At 38.7% G+C, this 19,522-nt stretch overlaps 1 protein-coding gene across 1 annotated transcript in view; it reads left to right on the forward strand.

Moving 5' to 3' along the window:
• EMB (embigin) overlaps positions 1 to 16,161 on the forward strand; it is a 45,961-nt gene extending 29,800 nt beyond the window's left edge. The window contains exons 6-10 of the mRNA XM_068990518.1: positions 5,991 to 6,118; positions 11,239 to 11,518; positions 12,547 to 12,580; positions 14,695 to 14,749; positions 15,314 to 16,161. Coding sequence (XP_068846619.1) covers positions 5,991 to 6,118; positions 11,239 to 11,518; positions 12,547 to 12,580; positions 14,695 to 14,749; positions 15,314 to 15,331 — 515 coding nt within the window. The 3' untranslated portion in view covers positions 15,332 to 16,161. The remainder of the gene's footprint in view (positions 1 to 5,990; positions 6,119 to 11,238; positions 11,519 to 12,546; positions 12,581 to 14,694; positions 14,750 to 15,313) is intronic.
• The last annotated feature ends 3,361 nt before the right edge of the window (positions 16,162 to 19,522 follow it).

Genomic DNA, 19,522 nt, shown 5'->3' on the forward strand with positions numbered 1-19,522 from the left:
AGTGTGTGTCCTACTTTATCCAGAGTTCCATAAAGCCAGCAGGACACACTAGAATGCTCTAACACTACCCTTCTATTCGTAAATATTTCTAAACATAAGCAGAAACCCAGAATCAGCTGTTACCTCTGGAGAAGTTTAAACAAATCAGTGTTCCCTGAGTATAGTGCCTTTTCTAATTTTGATGCACATCACTCTTATCAGCCAAAGAAAGCATACCAGAGCAGTGATTAATGTCATTTGGCTTTTAGTTTAGGGTATCGTCAAGCAAACAGAAGAGATGCAAAGAATACAGAATGTGAGTTTTGTTTCCCTGTGGTATCCCTCAGTCACTGTCAGTTATCTGCAGTTAACATTTAACCTCGGAGAAGGCAATGGCACCCCACTCCAGTACTCTCGCCTGGAAAATCCCATGGAGGGAGGAGCCTGGTAGGCTGCAGTCCATGGGGTCGCGAAGAGTCAGATACAACTGAGTGACTTCACTTTCATGCATTGGAGAAGGAAATGGCAACCCACTCCAGTACTCTTGCCTGGAGAATCCCAGGGACGGGAGAGCCTGGTGGGCTGCTGTCTATGGGGTCACACAGTCGGACACGACTGAAGCGACTTAGCAGCAGCAGCAGCAGCAACATTTAACCTGGGATGCTTTCATAGCATACCCATGTGTTCCTCACCCAAACCTCAAAAAATACCCAGGATTTTCTTGAAAAGCACCCTTCAGCTACCAGTTGTGCCTCCCAAGCCTGTGCCTCTTAGAGGCTCACTGCAGACCAATGTATCTTTTGCCATCTCAAATGTTACCTGTCTTCCACTTTTGATTCTTAGCTTGTGAGTGAATTTCAATATTTTGATCGTATTTCAACACACATTCCCATGCTGAAGCATGGCCTGATTAGTTTCCAAAAAGAAGCATGCTGAAATTGAGAAGCAGGATAGGTGTCTGGGAGATCCACAAGCTGGGAAAGCAGAAACTGTGCCTTTACCTGGTGCTCAACCAAACCAGTTTCACCGTCTGTCTTCAAAGCAGTGCTTGTTTTACGGTGAGCCTAGCTTGGCTCTAGAAACAACTGTATCAGAGCTACACTATGAAAAAGCAGTGCCAGATATGTACACGTTGTACCTCTGCATGTAGAGCTCAAGAAGGGCGGCTCTGTTCCATCTGAGGTTTGGAAGGAACCTTGTGGCTTCAGAAAAGAATCCATATGTTAGCCAAGCTCAAAACTACTTAATCTGCCGGTATTTAGTTGCTTAGTCACTCAGTCGTGTCTGATTCTTTGCAATTCCATGGACTGTAGCCTGCCAGGTTCCTCTCCATGGGATTTTCCAGGCAACAATACTGGAGTGGGTTGCCATTTTCTTCTCCAAGGAATCTTTTCGACCCAGGGATTGAACCTATGTCTCCTGCATTGGCAGGCAGATTCTTTTACCCTCAGCCACCAGGGAAGCCAGTCTTTTAATTGAGGCCTCTCCAAAAGTAGAGTTGATCTTTCCAGGTAGGACTTTATCCCTTAAAGTGCTTCTGTGTTCTCGTACTCCATTTAGTAGTAAAGCCACGTCAGCTCTTGGGAATATTGGAATGGAGTCCGATTAAAAGGTGCTACTGAGTTGATAGTGTTTTGTCAGGATATCCAAGAATAACTCCATTCTTACCTGGTGCAGTCATTCCTCTTCACAACAAAATCTCAAATATGGAAATACACACAGAAAAGAGACACCAAAAAAAAAAAAAATAAATTTAAAAAAAAGAAAAAGAAAAGAGATACCAAAGAAAAATAACATCTCATTATCGGCCAGACGTGGCTACAGACCTTGCTGAAATCCTTAGGTGGCTTCTTTTTTCTCACTTAGGTCTTACTAACCTTAAACCAAAGCAGAGTCACCTATGCTTTCACAGTCCAAGCTCAGTTTGATACTTATTTCCTCAGACAGGAGGCGAGACCCTCCCAAACCAGAAAAAAACATGCTGAGTATGAGGCTGAGTTATTTATACCTCCAGATTCCTAGCCCTAAAAAACAAGGCCCAATCTGTGCCCTGGAATATGACCCATCCAGGGCTCACCCCTCTTCTAGGACTGAAAAACTGGAGGATTGAATGAGAGTAGGGAATTTAATACTGAGGTCACCAGGGAATTCAGTCCAGCCCCTCCCCAGACTTCAGTTTTCTTCTCCAGTGCCTCCTGAGGAAACGGGCTGTACCATAAGAAAAATGAAACAAAATATGTTCTGTGGTTCAAGCTGAATTAAACCTTTTAACATTGTGACATTTAAAGTTATTGTCTTATTTTTCAGGAACTTAAAATACCGTTCTCATGTTCATGTCAATATGTATAGTCAGTCTTCTCTTGGGTGCTAGCTTTGCTCCTGGTTTTCTTGTATGGGTTCTTCTATTAGAGTGCTGTCTGGATCTACAAATGGCCCTGAAGGGGTAGCCCAAGACTGAGGAAATTGAACTGGATAAAAAAAATAACTTGATCTAGTAAGAACACTTACGTGAGAGATACCCTATTTACTTTTATTATAAAAAGACACGTGTATAGTATTTAAAAATTTAGCTCATGGTATCAAAGTATTACTTGCTTTATTCTGCCTTGTTAAATTCAGTATGTGTTGAATGGGCCATTTCCTTTATATTCTTAGGTTTTATAATAATATGTAAAGTTATTATTCCATTTATTCTTTCTGCTCCATATACAACATAGCTCTGGAAACAATAATTTCTTTTTAACTTTTAACCAATTTCATTTCTTTTCATGGTAAGGAGAGGTAATTAGGTCCCCTGATTTAAATTGTTCTAATTTATACTTAAATTGTAATTCTTAAACAAACAAACTCTTATTCATCTGTGTTAGCCAAGGACTTGAATGAGTTTTTTAAGTGGTAGAATTTGTTTTACAGCTTCACAGCAAACTTTTTAAATATATATATTATTAAAGGATGAATTGGTACCACCACCAGCATCTCAAAGCTACTGTTTCTTTTCTTCTGGGCCTTGTCCCCTGTGAATTCACTTTTTATTTTCCATCATTTTAATCCCTTTTAATCACCTTTCTCAGATGAGTTGGTTGTTCTGTAAAAGACTCAGTTTGGATGCTTTTCCTCATTCAGGGGTGTTCTTATACACTCTTAAAGTTCTGAAATGAATTCAGATGAATCTCCAGTTCTCCTTTCATTCTGTGTTTTATTTCTTCTGTCTTCCACACAGCCTAGAAATCATTCCTGCACACACTAATAATCCACGCCACTAAGCTGGCGAATGCAGGAAGGCCATGGGGGTTATAAATTATAAGAAGCTCTGTTAAGAAGAGCAGTACCAGCACCTGGATACAGCAAAAGTTTGAATTCCGTGGTGTTCACTCTACACCGAGGGCTTTCCTGGTGGCTCAGCGGTAAAGAATCTGCCGGCCAGTGCAGGAGACGTGGATTTGATCCCTGGGTCAGCAAGATGCCTTGGAGAAGGAAATGGAAACCCATTCCAATTATTGTTGCCTGAGAAATCCCATAGACAGAGGAGCCTGGGTGGCTACATTCCATGGAGTTGCAAAAGAGGTGGACACGACTTAGCAACTAAAGCAAAACAACTGCTCTACACCGAGCAATGTTATATATTGTGCTCCTGTACTTAGTTATTTACAGTAACACTGTAGGGGAGGGCATAATCTACCTGTGTCCTCAACACTAGTGACAGTGAAACTGTAATTCTAACTCAGATATTTCCTGGACCTAGAGCTTATGCTTGTCACATCACCATCACGTTGTGCTGGCTAATTCAAACACTCATGATCTGATCTTTGAAATGGACAAGTAATGACCACATTTCCCTTAAAGTCCCTCAGCCTCATGGCGACCAAAAGGGAATATGGGACAATAGGAGGCTCTCAGAAGGAGTGCTCAGAATATTCTCTGGCAAGGTCAGCTCACCAGTTTCTTGTGACTGGGATGACCTCAGTCACAACAGTTACATGGGTTCCACGTCTCTCCTTCCTCAGGAGCACCCTAGTGGTACCTTACTAGGTGCTCATAAACTGTTAGTGGGGGTGATTACAAATTATGATTGGCAGTTCACACGTGGTTAATGTAAAATTGTACATCATTCCATCTTGTCAAAACAGGTTTCCTTGGTAATAATAGGTATAGTAAGCATTGACTTACAGATTGCTCTGCCATCTTAAGATTTCTGGAACATTTGCACTGGTGATATGTCTTTCTCATTTGCATCTCTTTATTTTTAGCAGTACGTCATTCAATACTATGCTGGGCAGATTTACTGATGAAGGAGAGGATGATGTGTGCAGTTGTATTTAGCCCCATGTGAAACCATAAGGAAAATGGAAGACGTCCCACATTCATCACAATAATGTTCATCACCCAAAGACAGACTGTGAAGAAATCCAACCCTATTTTTATCCCCTATACAAGTGGTTATGTTGAGGAGTGTGTGTGTGTGTGTGTTAGTCATTCAGTTGTGTCTGACTCTTTGCAACCCCATAGACTGTAGCCCTCCGGGCTTCTCTGTCCATGGAGTTCTCTAGGCAAGAATACTGGAGTGGGTTGGCATTCCCTTCTCCCGGGGATCGTCCCGATTCAGGGATCGAACCCTGGTCTCCTGCACTGCAGACAGATTCTTTACCATCTGAGCCACCAGGGAGGCCCATACAAGTGGATATAGAAGTCAGAATTTCTTTTCTAGTTATGATTGTTTTGCCCTTCCTCATCTTTATAATTCACATATCCATAAAATGCTCAGTTATCCTTGGGCAGTAGAAAGCCAAGAGCATTTAGAAAATGTGTTTAATCTGGAAACTTAATTTTAGCAACTAAAATTGATCTTTCCATTTTCCACCCTGACCCTCCCAAAATAAAATATAAAAATAGGATAACAAACGAATAGCAAATAATATCTATAAAATTTGTCAACATAATATTATTAAAATGTACACATAATGTCAAACACTCTCTGCTAGCAAACCAACTAAAAGGAAAACCAAAACACAAAACCTGCTAAAATTAGTAAAAGAAAAGATATCAACAAAAGTCATCTTTGTTGATAAGTTTCTATCTCCAGTATAAGTGTATATTCTCTAATATATCCCTTGAGGTCCAGCAGAAGGAATTGATTTCATCATGGAGGCTACTGGTTGATCTTTATTGCTTTGCTTATATTGTTCTGTTTTAATTTTCTTAGCAAATTATTCTGGAGAAGGAAATGACAACCAACCCCAGTACTGCCTGGAGAATCCCACGGACAGAGGAGCCTGGAGGGCTAGAGTTCATAGGGTTGCAAAGAGTCGGACATGACTAAAGTGACTTAGCACACACATACCAAGTTATTCATAGCCTTAAAACTTAATTTTTCTAAATTCAGTACTCAATTTTAGTCTGTTACTAATGGCATCTGCTTCTAACTTTATGAAATAGATTATCACAGTGACTATTAGTTTTTTGGGTTTTTTTATTTTAACAAAACCACAGGAAAGAATTTTTCATCTCATTTTCCTTTTCTCTCTTAAATTTCCTTTGTTCATTTCTCATCTTCTCAACTTCTCCAACCCTTTTCATAAATTTGTATGAACTAAGAATTTTAAATCCTAAAAATTTTGTCTCCTTACTTAAGTGCCATCTAAGGGTAAACTTTAAGAGAAATATTTGTTCTAAAGTAATTTAGTAGGTGGGACGAAAAAACAGACTTGAAAAACATGAAGTTTCTTTCGGATCCAAAGTAGGTAACGGTTTATTACAATATTTATAACTGTTATTAGGCTCATAATAGAAGACCTTTCTTCTCTTTCTGTACTACTGGACAATTACATTGCACTGCCTACCTACTACAACTGTCCATGGTAACTCCTGGACATTGATTCATTTCATATAGAACTAAAACTACAGAAAGAAAATCATATATAAATGAAAAAATGAAAGGATAAATCATATTCAACTTGATACATCCTGCCATTCAGAGTTTTTTAGTAATATATATATTTATACATTTTCCTTAGTTCCTGAAATTAATGGGAAAAACAAACCACTGATCACTTACGTGGGGGATTCAGTTGTCTTGATGTGTAAATGTCAAGATTGTCTTCCTTTAAATTGGACCTGGTACAGTGGCAATGGGAGTGTACAGGTAAGATAATATTTCTTTTACTTATAAAATAAAAACATTTACTTGATAAGTAATAAGATTGTATTATACTCAAAGTTCTTAGGACTATTGCTTCTTCTCTTATCTTATTCTTAAATACATGATCATGGAGAAAGAACAGTGATGAATGGAGTTGTTTGATGTTTTTAGCACTTTACATTATACATCTCAGTTCAGTTCAGTCGCACAGTCGTGTCCGACTCTTTGCGACCCCATGAATCGCAGCACGCCAGGCCTCTCTGTCCATCACCATCTCCCGGAGTTCACTCAGACTCACATCCATCAAGTCCGTGATGCCATCCAGCCATCTCATCCTCGGTCGTCCCCTGCTCCTCCTGCCCCTAATCCCTCCCAGCATCAGAGTCTTTTCCAATGGATACTCCCAATGTTTCATTAGCTGGTACTTTGTTTTATATTTAGCAACTTCTTCAAATTCACTGAAAGTTACAATTCATTTTTAGTTGATAAGCTTAGGTATAATCCCAACAAAAATTATTCTTTTTTTTCCTTATCATTTCATGAAAGTAACTTGAAAAAAAGGAAGTTATCTTTTCCTGCTTCTGTCTCTAGAAACATTTGTGATAGAATGCAATATAGTGGCAACATTTAAGGAAAGAATGAAAATTAGGTAACTTAAACTTAGGTTTTGGGTTCTTTTAGTGTCATTGACCTCTTTTATGCCTCCAGGGACCTAGGGGAAGCCAGATACTTTAAATTCCTACTAAAAAATGAATGGCTTTTCAAAGACCTGATATTAAGAAAAACACGCTGCTGCTGACAAGTGCTCAGTCCTGTCTGACTCTTTGCAACCTCATAGACTGTAGCCCGCCAGACTCCTCTGTCCATGGGATTCTCCAGGCAAGAATACTAGAGTGGGTTGCCATGACCTTTCCAGGGGATCTTCCCATCCAGGAATTGAATCCAGGTCTCCTGCATTCCAGGCATATTCTTTACCATCTGAACCACCAGGGAAGCCCAAGAATACTGGAGTAGCCTATCCCTTCTCCAGGGGAACTTCTGGACCTAGGAATTGAACCAGGGTCTCCTGCATTGCAGGTGGATTCTTTACCAGCTAAGCTACCTGGAAAGCCCGCATATGTCATACTAGACAAAAAATAGCCAAATCTAATTATACTGAACTTCGAGAGTACAGTCTGTGCTTCTTTCCATCTTACTGTCTCCAATTTAGCCCCAAGCATGGATCATATTAGAATATAAGAAAAGTACAGCGAAGAGAGTACAAGTCAAAACTTTAGGTCAAGTGTTTTTTCAAAATGTACATGAACCATCTGCATCAGACTCAACCTGGGGTGCCTACTAAACATGAGGTGCTTTGATTTATCAGCCCTGAGTTAGAGAGTAACTTTGTAACAAGATCACAGGCAAAGCTGTGCACAGAGAGCCTGGTTGGTATAATTTTTTGGCAAATAATAAACTCACAGTTCTTCATCAGATAATCTCCAGGAATACTTGTATTCAGATTAGCATTTATTGATCACTGCAGCTGAATAATAGAGCAATGAAGGCAGCAAATGGCCTACGAGTAAAATTTAATTTAAATAGATTAAATAAATCAACCCCCAAATAGCTTGGTATGGATCTTAAAAGACTGAAGAAAACCCAGTGAATTCCAGAAACTGACTTGATTGAAAGAGAAATACAGCTTTGAAAAGACAGAAAGTATACAGACCACCTTGCTTACCAGGCTCACAGGAAGGTCTGTTAGTCCTTCTACATCAGCTTTAAAGGCCTGAAGATGTCCGTTCCAGTCTGAGGAACTCCCAGTGTCAAGAACCAGGGAGCTTCCTTAATAGGAATGATCAGTTTAATAGCTTAATCAACTTAATAGTTGATTTAATGAATGTATGCCTGCACTTGTGAAGGAGGAAGTACTTTGAACAACTAGCCAGGTATTCTAACATGAAGCCTGGATGGATGGTTTCAATCCATCCTCCTGCCTTCGATCTTTCCCAGAGTCAGGGTCTTTCAGTTGAGTCAGTGCTTCGCATCAAGTGGCCAAAATATTGGAATTTCAGCTTCAGCATCAGTCCTTTCAATGAATATTCAGGACTGATTTCCTTTAGGATGGACGGGTTGAATCTCCTTGCAGTCCAAAAGGGATTTTCAAGAGTCTTCTCCAACACCACAGTTCAAAAGCATCAATTCTTTGGTGCTCAGCTTTCTTTATAGTCCAACTCTAATATCCATACATGACTACTGGAAAAACCATAGCTTTGACTAAATGGACCATTGTTGGCAAAGTAATGTCTCTGCTTTTGATATGCTGTCTAGCTTGGTCATAGCTTTTCTTCCAAGGAGCAAGCATCTTTTAATTTCATGGCTGCAGTCAACATTGGCAGTGATTTTGGAGCCCCCCAAAATAAAGTCTGTCACTGTTTGCATTGTTTCCCCATCTATTTGCCATGAGTGATGGGACTGGATGCTGTGATCTTAGTTTTCTGAATGTTGAGCTTTAAGCCAACTTTTTCACTCCTCTTTTACTTTATCAAGAGGCTCTTTATTTCTTCTTTACTTTCTGCCATAAGGGTGGTGTTACCTGCATATCTCAGGTTGTATATATTCCTCCTGGCAATCTTAATTCAAGCTTGTGCTTCATCCAGTCCAGCATTTCTCATGATGTACTCTGCATATAAGTTAAATAAGCAGGGTGACAATATACAGCCTTGACATACTCCTTTCCCGATTTGGAACCAGTCTGTTGTTCCATGTCTAGTTCTAACACTTTCTTCTTAACCTGCATACATGTTTCTCAAGAGTAGGTAAGCTGGTCTGGTATTCTCGTCTCTTTCAGAATTTTTCACAGGTTGTTGTGATCCACACAGTCAAAGGCTTTGGCATAGTCAATAAAGCAGAAGTAGATGTTTTTCTGGAACTCCCTTGCTTTTTTTATGATCCAGTGGATATTGGCAATTTGATCTCTGGTTCCTCTGCCTTTTCTAAATCCAGCTTGAACATCGATAAGTTCACAGTTAATGTACTGTTGAAGCCTGACTTGGAGAATTTTGAGCATTACTTTGCCTGTGTGTGAGATGAGTGCAGTTGTGTAGTAGTTTGAGCATTCTTTGGCATTGCCTTTCTTTGGGATTGGCATGAAAACTGACCTTTTCCAGTCCTGTGGCCACTGCTGAGTTTTCCAAATTTGCTGGCATATTGAGTGCAGCACTTTCACAGCATCATCTTTTAAGATTTGAAATAGCTCAACTGGAATTCCATCACCTCCACTAGCTTTGTTCTAGTGATGCTTCCTAATGCCCCCTGACTTTGCATTCCAGGATTTCTGGCTCTAGGTGAGTGATCGCACTATCGTGGTTATCTGGGTCATGAATAAATTTTTTCCATAGTTCTTCTGCATATTCTTTCCACCTCTTCTTAATATCTTCTGCTTCTGTTAGGTCCATACCATTTCTGTCCTTTATTGTGCCCATCTTTGCAAGAAATGTTCTCTTGGCATCTCTAATTTTCTTGAAGAGATCTCTTGTCTTTCCCATTCTGTTGTTTCCCTCTGTTTCTTTGCATTGATCGTTGAGGAAGGCTTTCTTATCCTCCCTTGCTATTTGGAACTCTGCATTCGAATGGGTATATATTTCCTTTTCTCCTTTGCTTTTTGCTTCTCTTCTTTTTACAGTGATTTTTAAGACCTCCTCAGGCAACCATTTTGCATTTTTGCATTTCTTATTCTTGGAGATGGTCTTGACCACTGCCTCCTGTACAGTGTCATGAACCTCCGTCTATATTTCTTCAGGCTCTCTATCAGATCTAATCCCTTAAATCTATTTGTCACTTCCACTGTATAATTGTAAGGGATTTGATTCAGGTCATACCTGAATGGTCTAGTGGTTTTCCCTGCTTTCTTCATTTAAGTCTGAATTTGGCAATAAGGAGTTCATGATCTGAGTCACAGTCAGCTCCCGGTCTTGTTTTTGCTGACTGTGTAGAGCTTCTCCATCTTTGGCTGCAGATAATATAGTCAATCTGATTTCAGTATTGACCATCTGGCGATGTCCATGTGTAGAGTCTTCTCTTGTGTTGTTGGAAGAGGGTGTTTGCTATGAAAGTGTGTTCTTTGGCAAAACTCTGTTAACCTTTGACATGCTTCATTTTGTACTCCAAGGCCAAATTTGCCTGTTACTTCAGGTATTTCTTGACTTCCTACTATTGCATTCCAGTCACCTATAATGAAATGGACCTCTTTTTTTGGTGTTAGTTCTAAAAGGTCTTTGTAGGTCTTCGTAGAGCCATTCAACTTCAGTTTCTTCAGCATTACTGATTAGGGCATAGACTTGGATTACTGTGATATTGAATGGTTTGCCTTGGAAACGAACAGAGATCATTCTGTCATTTTTCTGACTGAATCCAAGTACTGCATTCCAGACTGTTTTGTATACTATGATGGCTACTCCATTTCTTCGAAGGGATTCTTGCCCACAGTAGTAGATATAATGATCATCTGAGTTAAATTCATCTATTCTAGTCCATTTTAGTTCACTGATTCCTATAATGTCGATGTTCACTCTTGCCATCCTGTTTGGCCACTTCCAATTGCCTTGATTCATGTACCTAACATTCCAATTTCCTGTGTAATATTGCTCTTTACAGCATCGGATTTTACTTCCATTACCAGTCATATCCACAACTGGGTGCTGTTTTTGCTTTGGCTCTGTCCCTTCATTCTTTTTGGAGTTATTTCTCCACTGATCTCCAGTAGCATATTTGGCACCTACCAACCTGGGGAGTTTGTCTTTCAGTGTCCTATCTTCTTGCCTTTTCATACTGTTCATGGGGTTCTCAAGGCAAGAATACCGAAGTGTTCTGCCATTCCCTTCTCCAGTGGACCATGTTTTGTCAGAACTCTACACCATGACCCGTCCATCTTGGGTGGTCCTACACAGCATGGCTCATAGTTTCATTGAGTTAGACAAGGCTGTTATGTATAACTTCTCACAAATTTCATTATGCCCTTTTGCTACTAAGCTGTTTTCTTGGTACTGTCTTGTAGCTTTCACTCAAAACTAGATCACTCAGGGCATTTTTTTTTTTTATGGAATATAACAGGAATGGATTTTAATGTCTCTTTATATTAGGTTCCTATTGGTGTTCCAGTGAATGATAAGTATGTGATCAGTGGAAAACATGCTAATGAAACAAGGCTGAAGATAACGCAACTTTCAGAGGACGATCAGGGAACCTACTGGTGCCATGCAATATTCGAGTTAGGGGAGAGTGAAGGACACGTTAAACTCGTCGTGCTCAGCTATTTGGTACCCCTTAAAGCATTTTGTGCAATAGCTGCTGAGGTTGTTCTCCTAGTGGCTATTATTCTGCTTTTTGAAATGTATACTCAAAAGAAAAAGAAGCCCTCAGGTAAGATTTCTTTTTTTAGATAACATTCTCATGTTACGACTTACTACATTACCGTGGCTTTAGAGTTTTGGGGAAAAAAAAACATAACTTTTGTTATTGTAGTGGTATTTACGTTAATATCGGTGATGACTGTGAGCTAGGAGATTATATTGATGGACTTCTTTTTTCAACTTCCTAAGAAGCTTTAGTGCTAAAATATGCCTTTTATCCCCCCTTCTTTGGTGTTACTGGTACCAACACACCAATTAAGTGATAACATGCTTTGGTACTAGAATATTAGAAAATTCTGTGGTAACTTAATAGAAAAGATCTCAAAGATAAGCAATTATCCTTTCACTTAGATAACTCATTTTTTAAAATGTTTTATCAAACATTTTTGAATTCTCATAAAAGAGACATTGCCTGCCGGATCTGTTTTCCTGGCCTGTTCCTGATGGTTTACAGACTGAGAAACCACTGGCCCGCTAGGAAAATTGTTCGTGCATTCTGTATTTTTTCCTATTTGGTGCTGTTTAGTAACTCTAATAATTACGAGTCAGTCAGTCCTGCTTTTGATGATCCCAGGCACTAGACGAGGCTTAATCAATTTTTGTCAGTTATACCTCAGCATGTACCTTGTGTTTAGTCATGTCTGACGCTTTGCGACCCCATGGCATGTAACCAGCCAGGTTCTTCTGTCGATGGGATTTTCCAGGCAAGAATACTGGAGCAGACTGCCATTTCCTTCTCCAGGGGCTCTTCCCCACCCAGGGATTGAACCCGTGTCTTCCATGTCTCCTGCATTGCAGATGGATTCCTTATGTGCCGAGCCATCTGGAAAGCCAGTGTTTTGGTTGATAAAAGCTGCAAGTCAGGAGAGCAGGGAAGGAGTGGACATGACAGACGTGCAGCTGTCACCTCTCATTGCAGAGCAGGAAAACAGCGTGGGCAGTCAGGGATTAGAATTCAGGGGAAAGTAGAATTGAGCATACATATTCCACAAGAATAATAAACCAGCCTTACAGTTAAGTTCTTCTTTTGTTACACAGATGATGGGAAAGAAATTGAACAAGGTGAACAGCTGTAAGTATTATTTTTTATATAATAATTTTCCCTTGAATAAAATACAGATAAATATGAAATTAAATAAAATGTTTGCAGTTAGAGAGAAAAAGGTACAAGAGTATATTGTGTGTGATTTTCTGCACATGTCCATTTGTGGTGAAAAGTGGCATTTACCTGTCTGCAACACCTCGCTGTACTTGTTTTCTCTTCAACAAAATGGGTTTAATGACATTACCACAGAGGTTTTGGGATTAAAAGACTTACTCTGTGTAAAAGTGCTTAGCATAAGCTTCGGTTACTGAATGCCTTCTATGCCTGAGTATCTGTATTTCTTTAAAGTCTCCATCACTGATTCTGATTCTCTGTCATGTTGAAAATCACTGACCTGGGATTCTATTTGTTATTATTTTTCTGAGAACACAAATTGTGTCACTATTTCTTTTACAGTCCCCTTTGTTTAGAGTTGAGCTGAGCTGGAGGAGAATTAGAAAGAAAATGACCAGTGATGTCATTTGGTTTGGTGACAGTAGGAGTTGTTGGTTCCACCATGCCAGGGAACTGAGAGTGGTGCCCAGCTCCACTGGGCTGAGGGAGTTGCCCAAAACTGGGTTTGAAGTTCAAGTAATAGAGCCAGGGTCTGGAAAATGAGATCAGAGTAAAGTAGCCAAAGGAAACCTAGGAAAAGGGAAGCCTGAGCAACTACCAAATGGACACTTATAATTTATCTTTGTCAGTCAAGACGAGCTCTGAGGTGTGAGCGCTATAACCACAGTTAAATAGCAAGACTAGAGTGGATAGTTGTCATGCGTATATTCATAGATATTATTCAAATAGTTATTTTTACTCAGTTCACTCAAATCAACAGGACAAAGCTTCTAAAGTAAGGGGATAAAATAATTATATCAGAAGTTCTATAACCCCAGAAAAGGAAAAAAAAATGTTAATCTTAAAATCAGACTCTTATGATTGAAAAGGATGTGAACCTCTTTCTGGAGAACTTGTTCACATTAATTTGAACAGTTTATGTTTCTCGTTTGCATGTGCTGATTACCTTTCTTACACTTGGAATCATGAAAAACATGACGATTATTCAGATATTTGAAACAGTTATACCCTTGCCTGGATTCTTTTGTTCTCCCAGCTCAGCCTCCAAAGTGTTCCCTTCCATTCCCCTGCAGTCACATTTCTCATCTTTAGGTTTTGTTAGTATCTTTAGATTTAATACAAGTATGAAGGGCACTTGGACTCATTTAGAGAAGCCTCTCACTAATGCTTTTTTTAGAATTTTTAGTTTAGGAGATAAATTTGTCTTTAAAGAGAATATTGTTTATCAATATATTTTATATTTGATGCTTATGTATGTTTTTAGATACCAGCCATTCACAGAATGAATGATTTTTAAAATGACTTTAAAAAATAGTACTAAAAGTATAACAAGCTAGTCATTTCAAGAGTATAACAAGCTAGTCAGTTCAATGAAGAGCTCATTCATTTATCTAATCCACCAAGATATTTAATCCACACAATTTTACCTATAACTCCTTCTCCCAATTTTGATGTAACTGATTATATGGTTCAATTTATTATCTGGTGAGACTAGTTTAATAAGCTCAAGCTTGCCCATAAGATCTAGAAGGGTATTAATTATATACCCTTGTAACCTAGTTTAGTCTTTCTTGTCTTAAGAATCTGGAGCCCATGTTGTGGTCTTATTCTGATGCACTTTGAGGAGACAAAGAGCCATGCTTAACCTCTAATTCAGTGTATAAACATGTCGGATTATAGCACCTTTATCTACGTACTGGCTGACCTCCAGATTGGCTATTATCTTGATGGGTCAAAGCAACATATGTTAGGCCATATACTGAAGCCTTCACTCACTCTTGGGGAAAAGCAATTCTCTCTGCATAAAATAAACAGGACTTTGTCACTCATCTGTGGCAATGGTTCCTCTCCAAGCAATGGCATGCAAATAAAATCAACATTATGAGTAAAACACCATTTTTAGCAAGAATAAATCCTATCTCTATTGACCTCATATTTTAACTTGATGGCCATGATATAGATCGTGCACTGACTTAGTCTGATGCAGTGTAAATGTATAGTAATTTTCTTGTTTGTTCTCTATACAGGAAATTGGATGATAGCAATGGTATAGAAAATAGTGGCCCTAGGCACAGAAAAAATGTAAGTTGCTTCCAAATGCTTACCTTCTAAAAAAAAACGTAAAATTCAATATGCACACACAGCCTGTTAGTCCATCTCCTTTATTTTAGTTTCATGAAAGACCTAGTCATTCACTATGTGCTTGGATATTATGGGAGAATATACTCGTTACACAATAATTAAATGGCATCCTTTTTCCACCAGAGAACATGTAACAACCAATCTAAAAGTGAATTCGTTGCACTGTAGAAGTATATTTTTCTTCTGTCACCACAGGCCAAGTTATTTTATAACTTTTTATGGAGTCTTATTTTTTTCTCTGTTTTTCTGGATTCTCCTATTTTATTCTCATATATTCCTATACATCTAGTCTGTGAATGAATCAATATTAGTTTATTTTCTTTACTGATGAGGATCAAAATTTCCATATTTCATCGTTTTTCTCTTGAGTATTTAGCAACTGTTTGGTTTAGCAATTTTGGATTACCTCCTTCCAGAAATTTTTGCTTTGCTAAAATGATAATAAGTTGTTCCAGAATAACCAGGATGTACTAATTATGTTTCATTATGCTTTATGTAACTCAGGAATCCGTGGGCCAGTGAGTGACAAACATCATGTCAGGAGTCACAGGAAGACGTACAGAGAGTTTGCATTTCAGCTTTATTTCTGCTTCTTGTTAAGAACGTGTGACTTTTTTTACTTTTAAAAGGATGAAAAGTTTATGTAAAATGCTCAGTAGTAGCTTTGTAAATAATATATGCAATTTCAGATCTACAGATATATTTTCATTCTATATTTTACACTAAAGCAAGGTAAATTATATTAAGTTTGTGCTATGATCTATAACCCAGGATAATTAATTTCATTCCAGTCCTTAAGGGACACGCAGAACGACACCAGCAAAACCAAATAGTACACAGAGTGAATGTCACTCAAGACCTGTTTATTACCAAAGAATTCATTAAATACAAAGCTTTGCCATTTGTCTTAAAAAGGTTTTTTCCCCAATCATGTTTACTAGGTGAAGTGTTTGTATTAATTCCCTGTAAAGTTCATTCTTCAGTCATATTGAAAAGAAATGTCATCAAGGGGAAATTAGCACTTTCTACCTCTGTTAATGATGGTTACTGTGCAGTCACCACAAGGAAAACATACTTTTCCTATGAAAACATTGGTTGAAGGCAAAGAAATAAAACCATACACTTGCCCATCTCCATCTCCACCGAAGCAAATTTCTCAGTCTCATTCCACTCATCTCCACTGTTGTCTCACATTAAGCTAAAGTGATTCTTAGACTTCCTAGAGAGCATTTTTTATTTTAAGCTGTGGGTTTTGGATTTCTTAAGTTACAGCTGTTGTTGATGTTGTAGGATTAAGGTTCACATAGACGTGATGTCTCACTGCTGTAGGCGTGCTTCTGTGTTTCACGGTGGTATCCATGGCTGGCTAAATATCTCAAAAAGCATCATTAGTGGTTCATAATACTAATGCCTTTGTCTGAAATCAAGAAATATTAAAGTTGTTCTATGTTGTTGCCAGTGCCTTAGGCTTTCTATTGCGTGTATAACTAAATTATTTTATAAAACTCACTTTAACCAAGTCGAATGAAATCTGAATAGACATGAAAAGTTGTCAGTGGCTTTCAATGGAATATTGGTATCATACAGCAGGATACTAGGTTAGGTTGAAGACAATATGTGAAACCCGCTGGGGGATCCTTGGTGCTTATGTGTCCACTGTCCCCCAGCTCACAGTGCAGCAGGGATCAGAACAATTACAGGCAAAGAGGGAGGGTTTGGGATGGTAGTGAAGATCCCACAGTCTTGGTGACCTAGAGGATTAATGCTTGAAAAAGAGAAGTTCAGTTATTTGAAAAAATACTTTATAGAAATTTGTATGATATTCTGGGTGAAAAAATTATAATAAAATTGAGATGGTGAAAAATTATGCTTTAAATGGCATCTTAACTAACGTTAAAATATTACTAGTATGAATAATACACATGAAGTGTGACTTGGAAGCTTCTCTGTTTGTTGCAGCACTGTTCTGCATAAAACGTGTGAACTATCCACAAAAGTTTTACTGAATAGACTACATCATTTAAGTAATGGCAGGTTTCATCATATTCTTGTCTCAGAGCCACGAGCCAGGCATTTGTTTTGGTTTAGTTAATTATTAATTTGACAAAATGATCTTGGGTGGTATCTATATGATTGCAACCAAGCAGTTCACTTAGTTAATCTGAACGATTTGAATTCAATGAAAAATTAGTCAGACCCGCTTTTTGACTAAATCCAATTCAAATGCATTTGTGACTAGATATATACAAATCCCCATACAATTCGTAGCTCATCTGCAGTGTGTATTCTTCTATTTTGCCACCATTATTTAGACTAAAATGGTTCTCAGGCAGAAAAATTGCTGTCCAAAGTAAAATAATCTGAAATATTTATGTAGTAAATTGAAATTTTAAGTGTCAGTGTTTGTTATTTTTCTTAGCAAAGAAAATTAAGTTCAGTAACTTTAAGCAGAAAAGGTACTCAGGAAATTAAAGTTGAGTTTTGACTTTTCAGAGTCTCTCTGGGGAACCTCCAGAAAATTATTTCACCACTGTTAGGTTAAAAAATGGAATGCTTCCATTAAGTAACCTCATGGAAATGAATCGATTAACTAAAAATGACCAATTGTAAATTGACTAAAAATACAAAGCAAACAGAAAAGCTGAAGTAGGAAAATTATGCCACGTTAATATATTAGACACCTTGGGAAATTCTGTTCATCTTTCCAGCTAACAGAGTTTTGCTGCATATTAAGTAGATTTAATGATGTCTTAAAATTCCCGGATATTTTCATGTTCAGTTTATGTTCTAATGTAAACTTCACTTTGTAGTCTTTTTCTCTCTTTTTTTTTCTTAGCATCTAGTTACCCAGGGCAAGACCTAAAGTTCACTGTGCCATTTTCTTTTCCTCTATTAACTGATATTTATTAGTCATGAATCTCTGCTCCTTTGTCCTCTTTAATAGCTCATCAATCCACTCATTGCCTCCCCTACCCCATGCTCACCACCTGCAACAGCTAAGGTCTTGGTTTTCCTACATCAGCCTCATCTACTGTTAATCCATTTTTTGCTTTGTGTGTGTGTGTGTGTGTGTGTTTGTGTGTGTGTGTGTGTGTGTGTGCACTTAGTTGCTTGGTCATGTCCAACTCTTTGCAACGCCATGGACTGTAGCCTACCAGGCTCCTCCTATGTCCATGGGATTTTCCAGGCAAGAATACTGGAGTGGGTTGCCATTTCCTTCTCCAGAGGATCTTTCCACCTCAGGGATCAAACCCACATCTCCTGCATTGGCAGGCAGGTTTTTTACCACTGAACCTCCTGAGATGCCCCTTTAGCATTGCTGCTGGGCCATATTTCTAAAACACAAATCTCACTATGGAGCATAATGTACCAATTCCCATGACACACCTGTATAGGCTCCCCTTTGCCATATCTTAATGCTGCAGTTTTCCAAATCGCTAATCTTTCTCCGGGAGTGGGCAATGGCACCCCACTCTAGTACTCTTGTCTGGAAAGTCCCATGGACTGAGGAGCCTGGTAGGCTACAGTCCATGGGATCGCTAAGAGTCGGACATGACTGAGCGACTTCACTTTCACTTTTCACTTTCATGCATTGGAGAAGGAAATGGCAACCCACTCCAGGGTTCTTGCCTGGAGAATCCCAGGGACGGGGGAGCCTGGCGGGCTGCCGTCTATGGGGTCGCACAGAGTCGGACACGACTGAAGCGACTTAGCTGCAGCAGCAGCAGCAGCAATCTTTCTCTACTGTCTTTGATTTAGCCTTGACAAAGAGAGAATCTATCCAGAATGCTGCCCGCTGCGCGCCTCCCCTTTGATGAACTCAAGTTTAGCCATCAAGACTTGAATCTGATGTTACTTCCTGGCATATCCCTCATTCCCAGTTGACTATGTACCATCATATGTGCTCAAATAACTCCACATTTTTTGTGCTTATTTACCTGTATTATACATATGCTTTTATATGTCTCCTTCCTGGATTCTGATTTTATTTGCTTGTCCCATACCTACCACAGAGAAGGTACATTGTAGATGTCATGAAGTAAGTGAAAGTGAAGTCGCTCAGTCGTGTCTGACTCTTTGCGACCCCGTGAACTGTAGCCCACCAGGCTCCTCCGTCCATGGGATTCTCCAGGCAAGAATACTGGAGTGGGTTGCCATTTTCTTCTCCAGGGGATCTTCCCCACCCAGGTCTCCCGCATTGTGGGCAGATGCTTTAACCTCTGAATGGATAAATGTATAGGTGAAAATAAAATTTTATAAATGTATACTTATTTTTAGAAGAACAATCTAAATTGTGACATCAGAAGTGAAACAAAATATTTTAACAGAAATAAACCAATCCTTTATAACTTCAGTGATTGCTTCCGCTTCTTTGAAAAACAGTAGCAATATAATTAAACTTCTGTTGAATTTTAATAATGTGTGATAATCTAATGAGCAAAGAGAGTTCTGATTCCTAAACTATTATACAGGGTATGTTGCTTAGAACTTATCTAAATTCCCATTGTCCTTTATTTTTTATTGGCAGTACAAATGTTAACCTTATTTTTCTCCTTTATTTCAGTAAGGTAATGTGTTGACTTTATGTATATGTAAAGCATTTTAGCAATTGTAGTTCTCTGCATGGCACTGTAGATATTAGTGTCCACTCCACTAACTTTCTCATTCCTCCTCCCTGCCAATACCTCATAGTACATTAGAATATCTCAGAAT

The sequence above is a fragment of the Capricornis sumatraensis genome, chromosome 18 (genome assembly GCF_032405125.1).
Source record: "Capricornis sumatraensis isolate serow.1 chromosome 18, serow.2, whole genome shotgun sequence".
In the NCBI taxonomy this organism is placed as follows: Eukaryota; Metazoa; Chordata; class Mammalia; order Artiodactyla; family Bovidae; genus Capricornis; species Capricornis sumatraensis.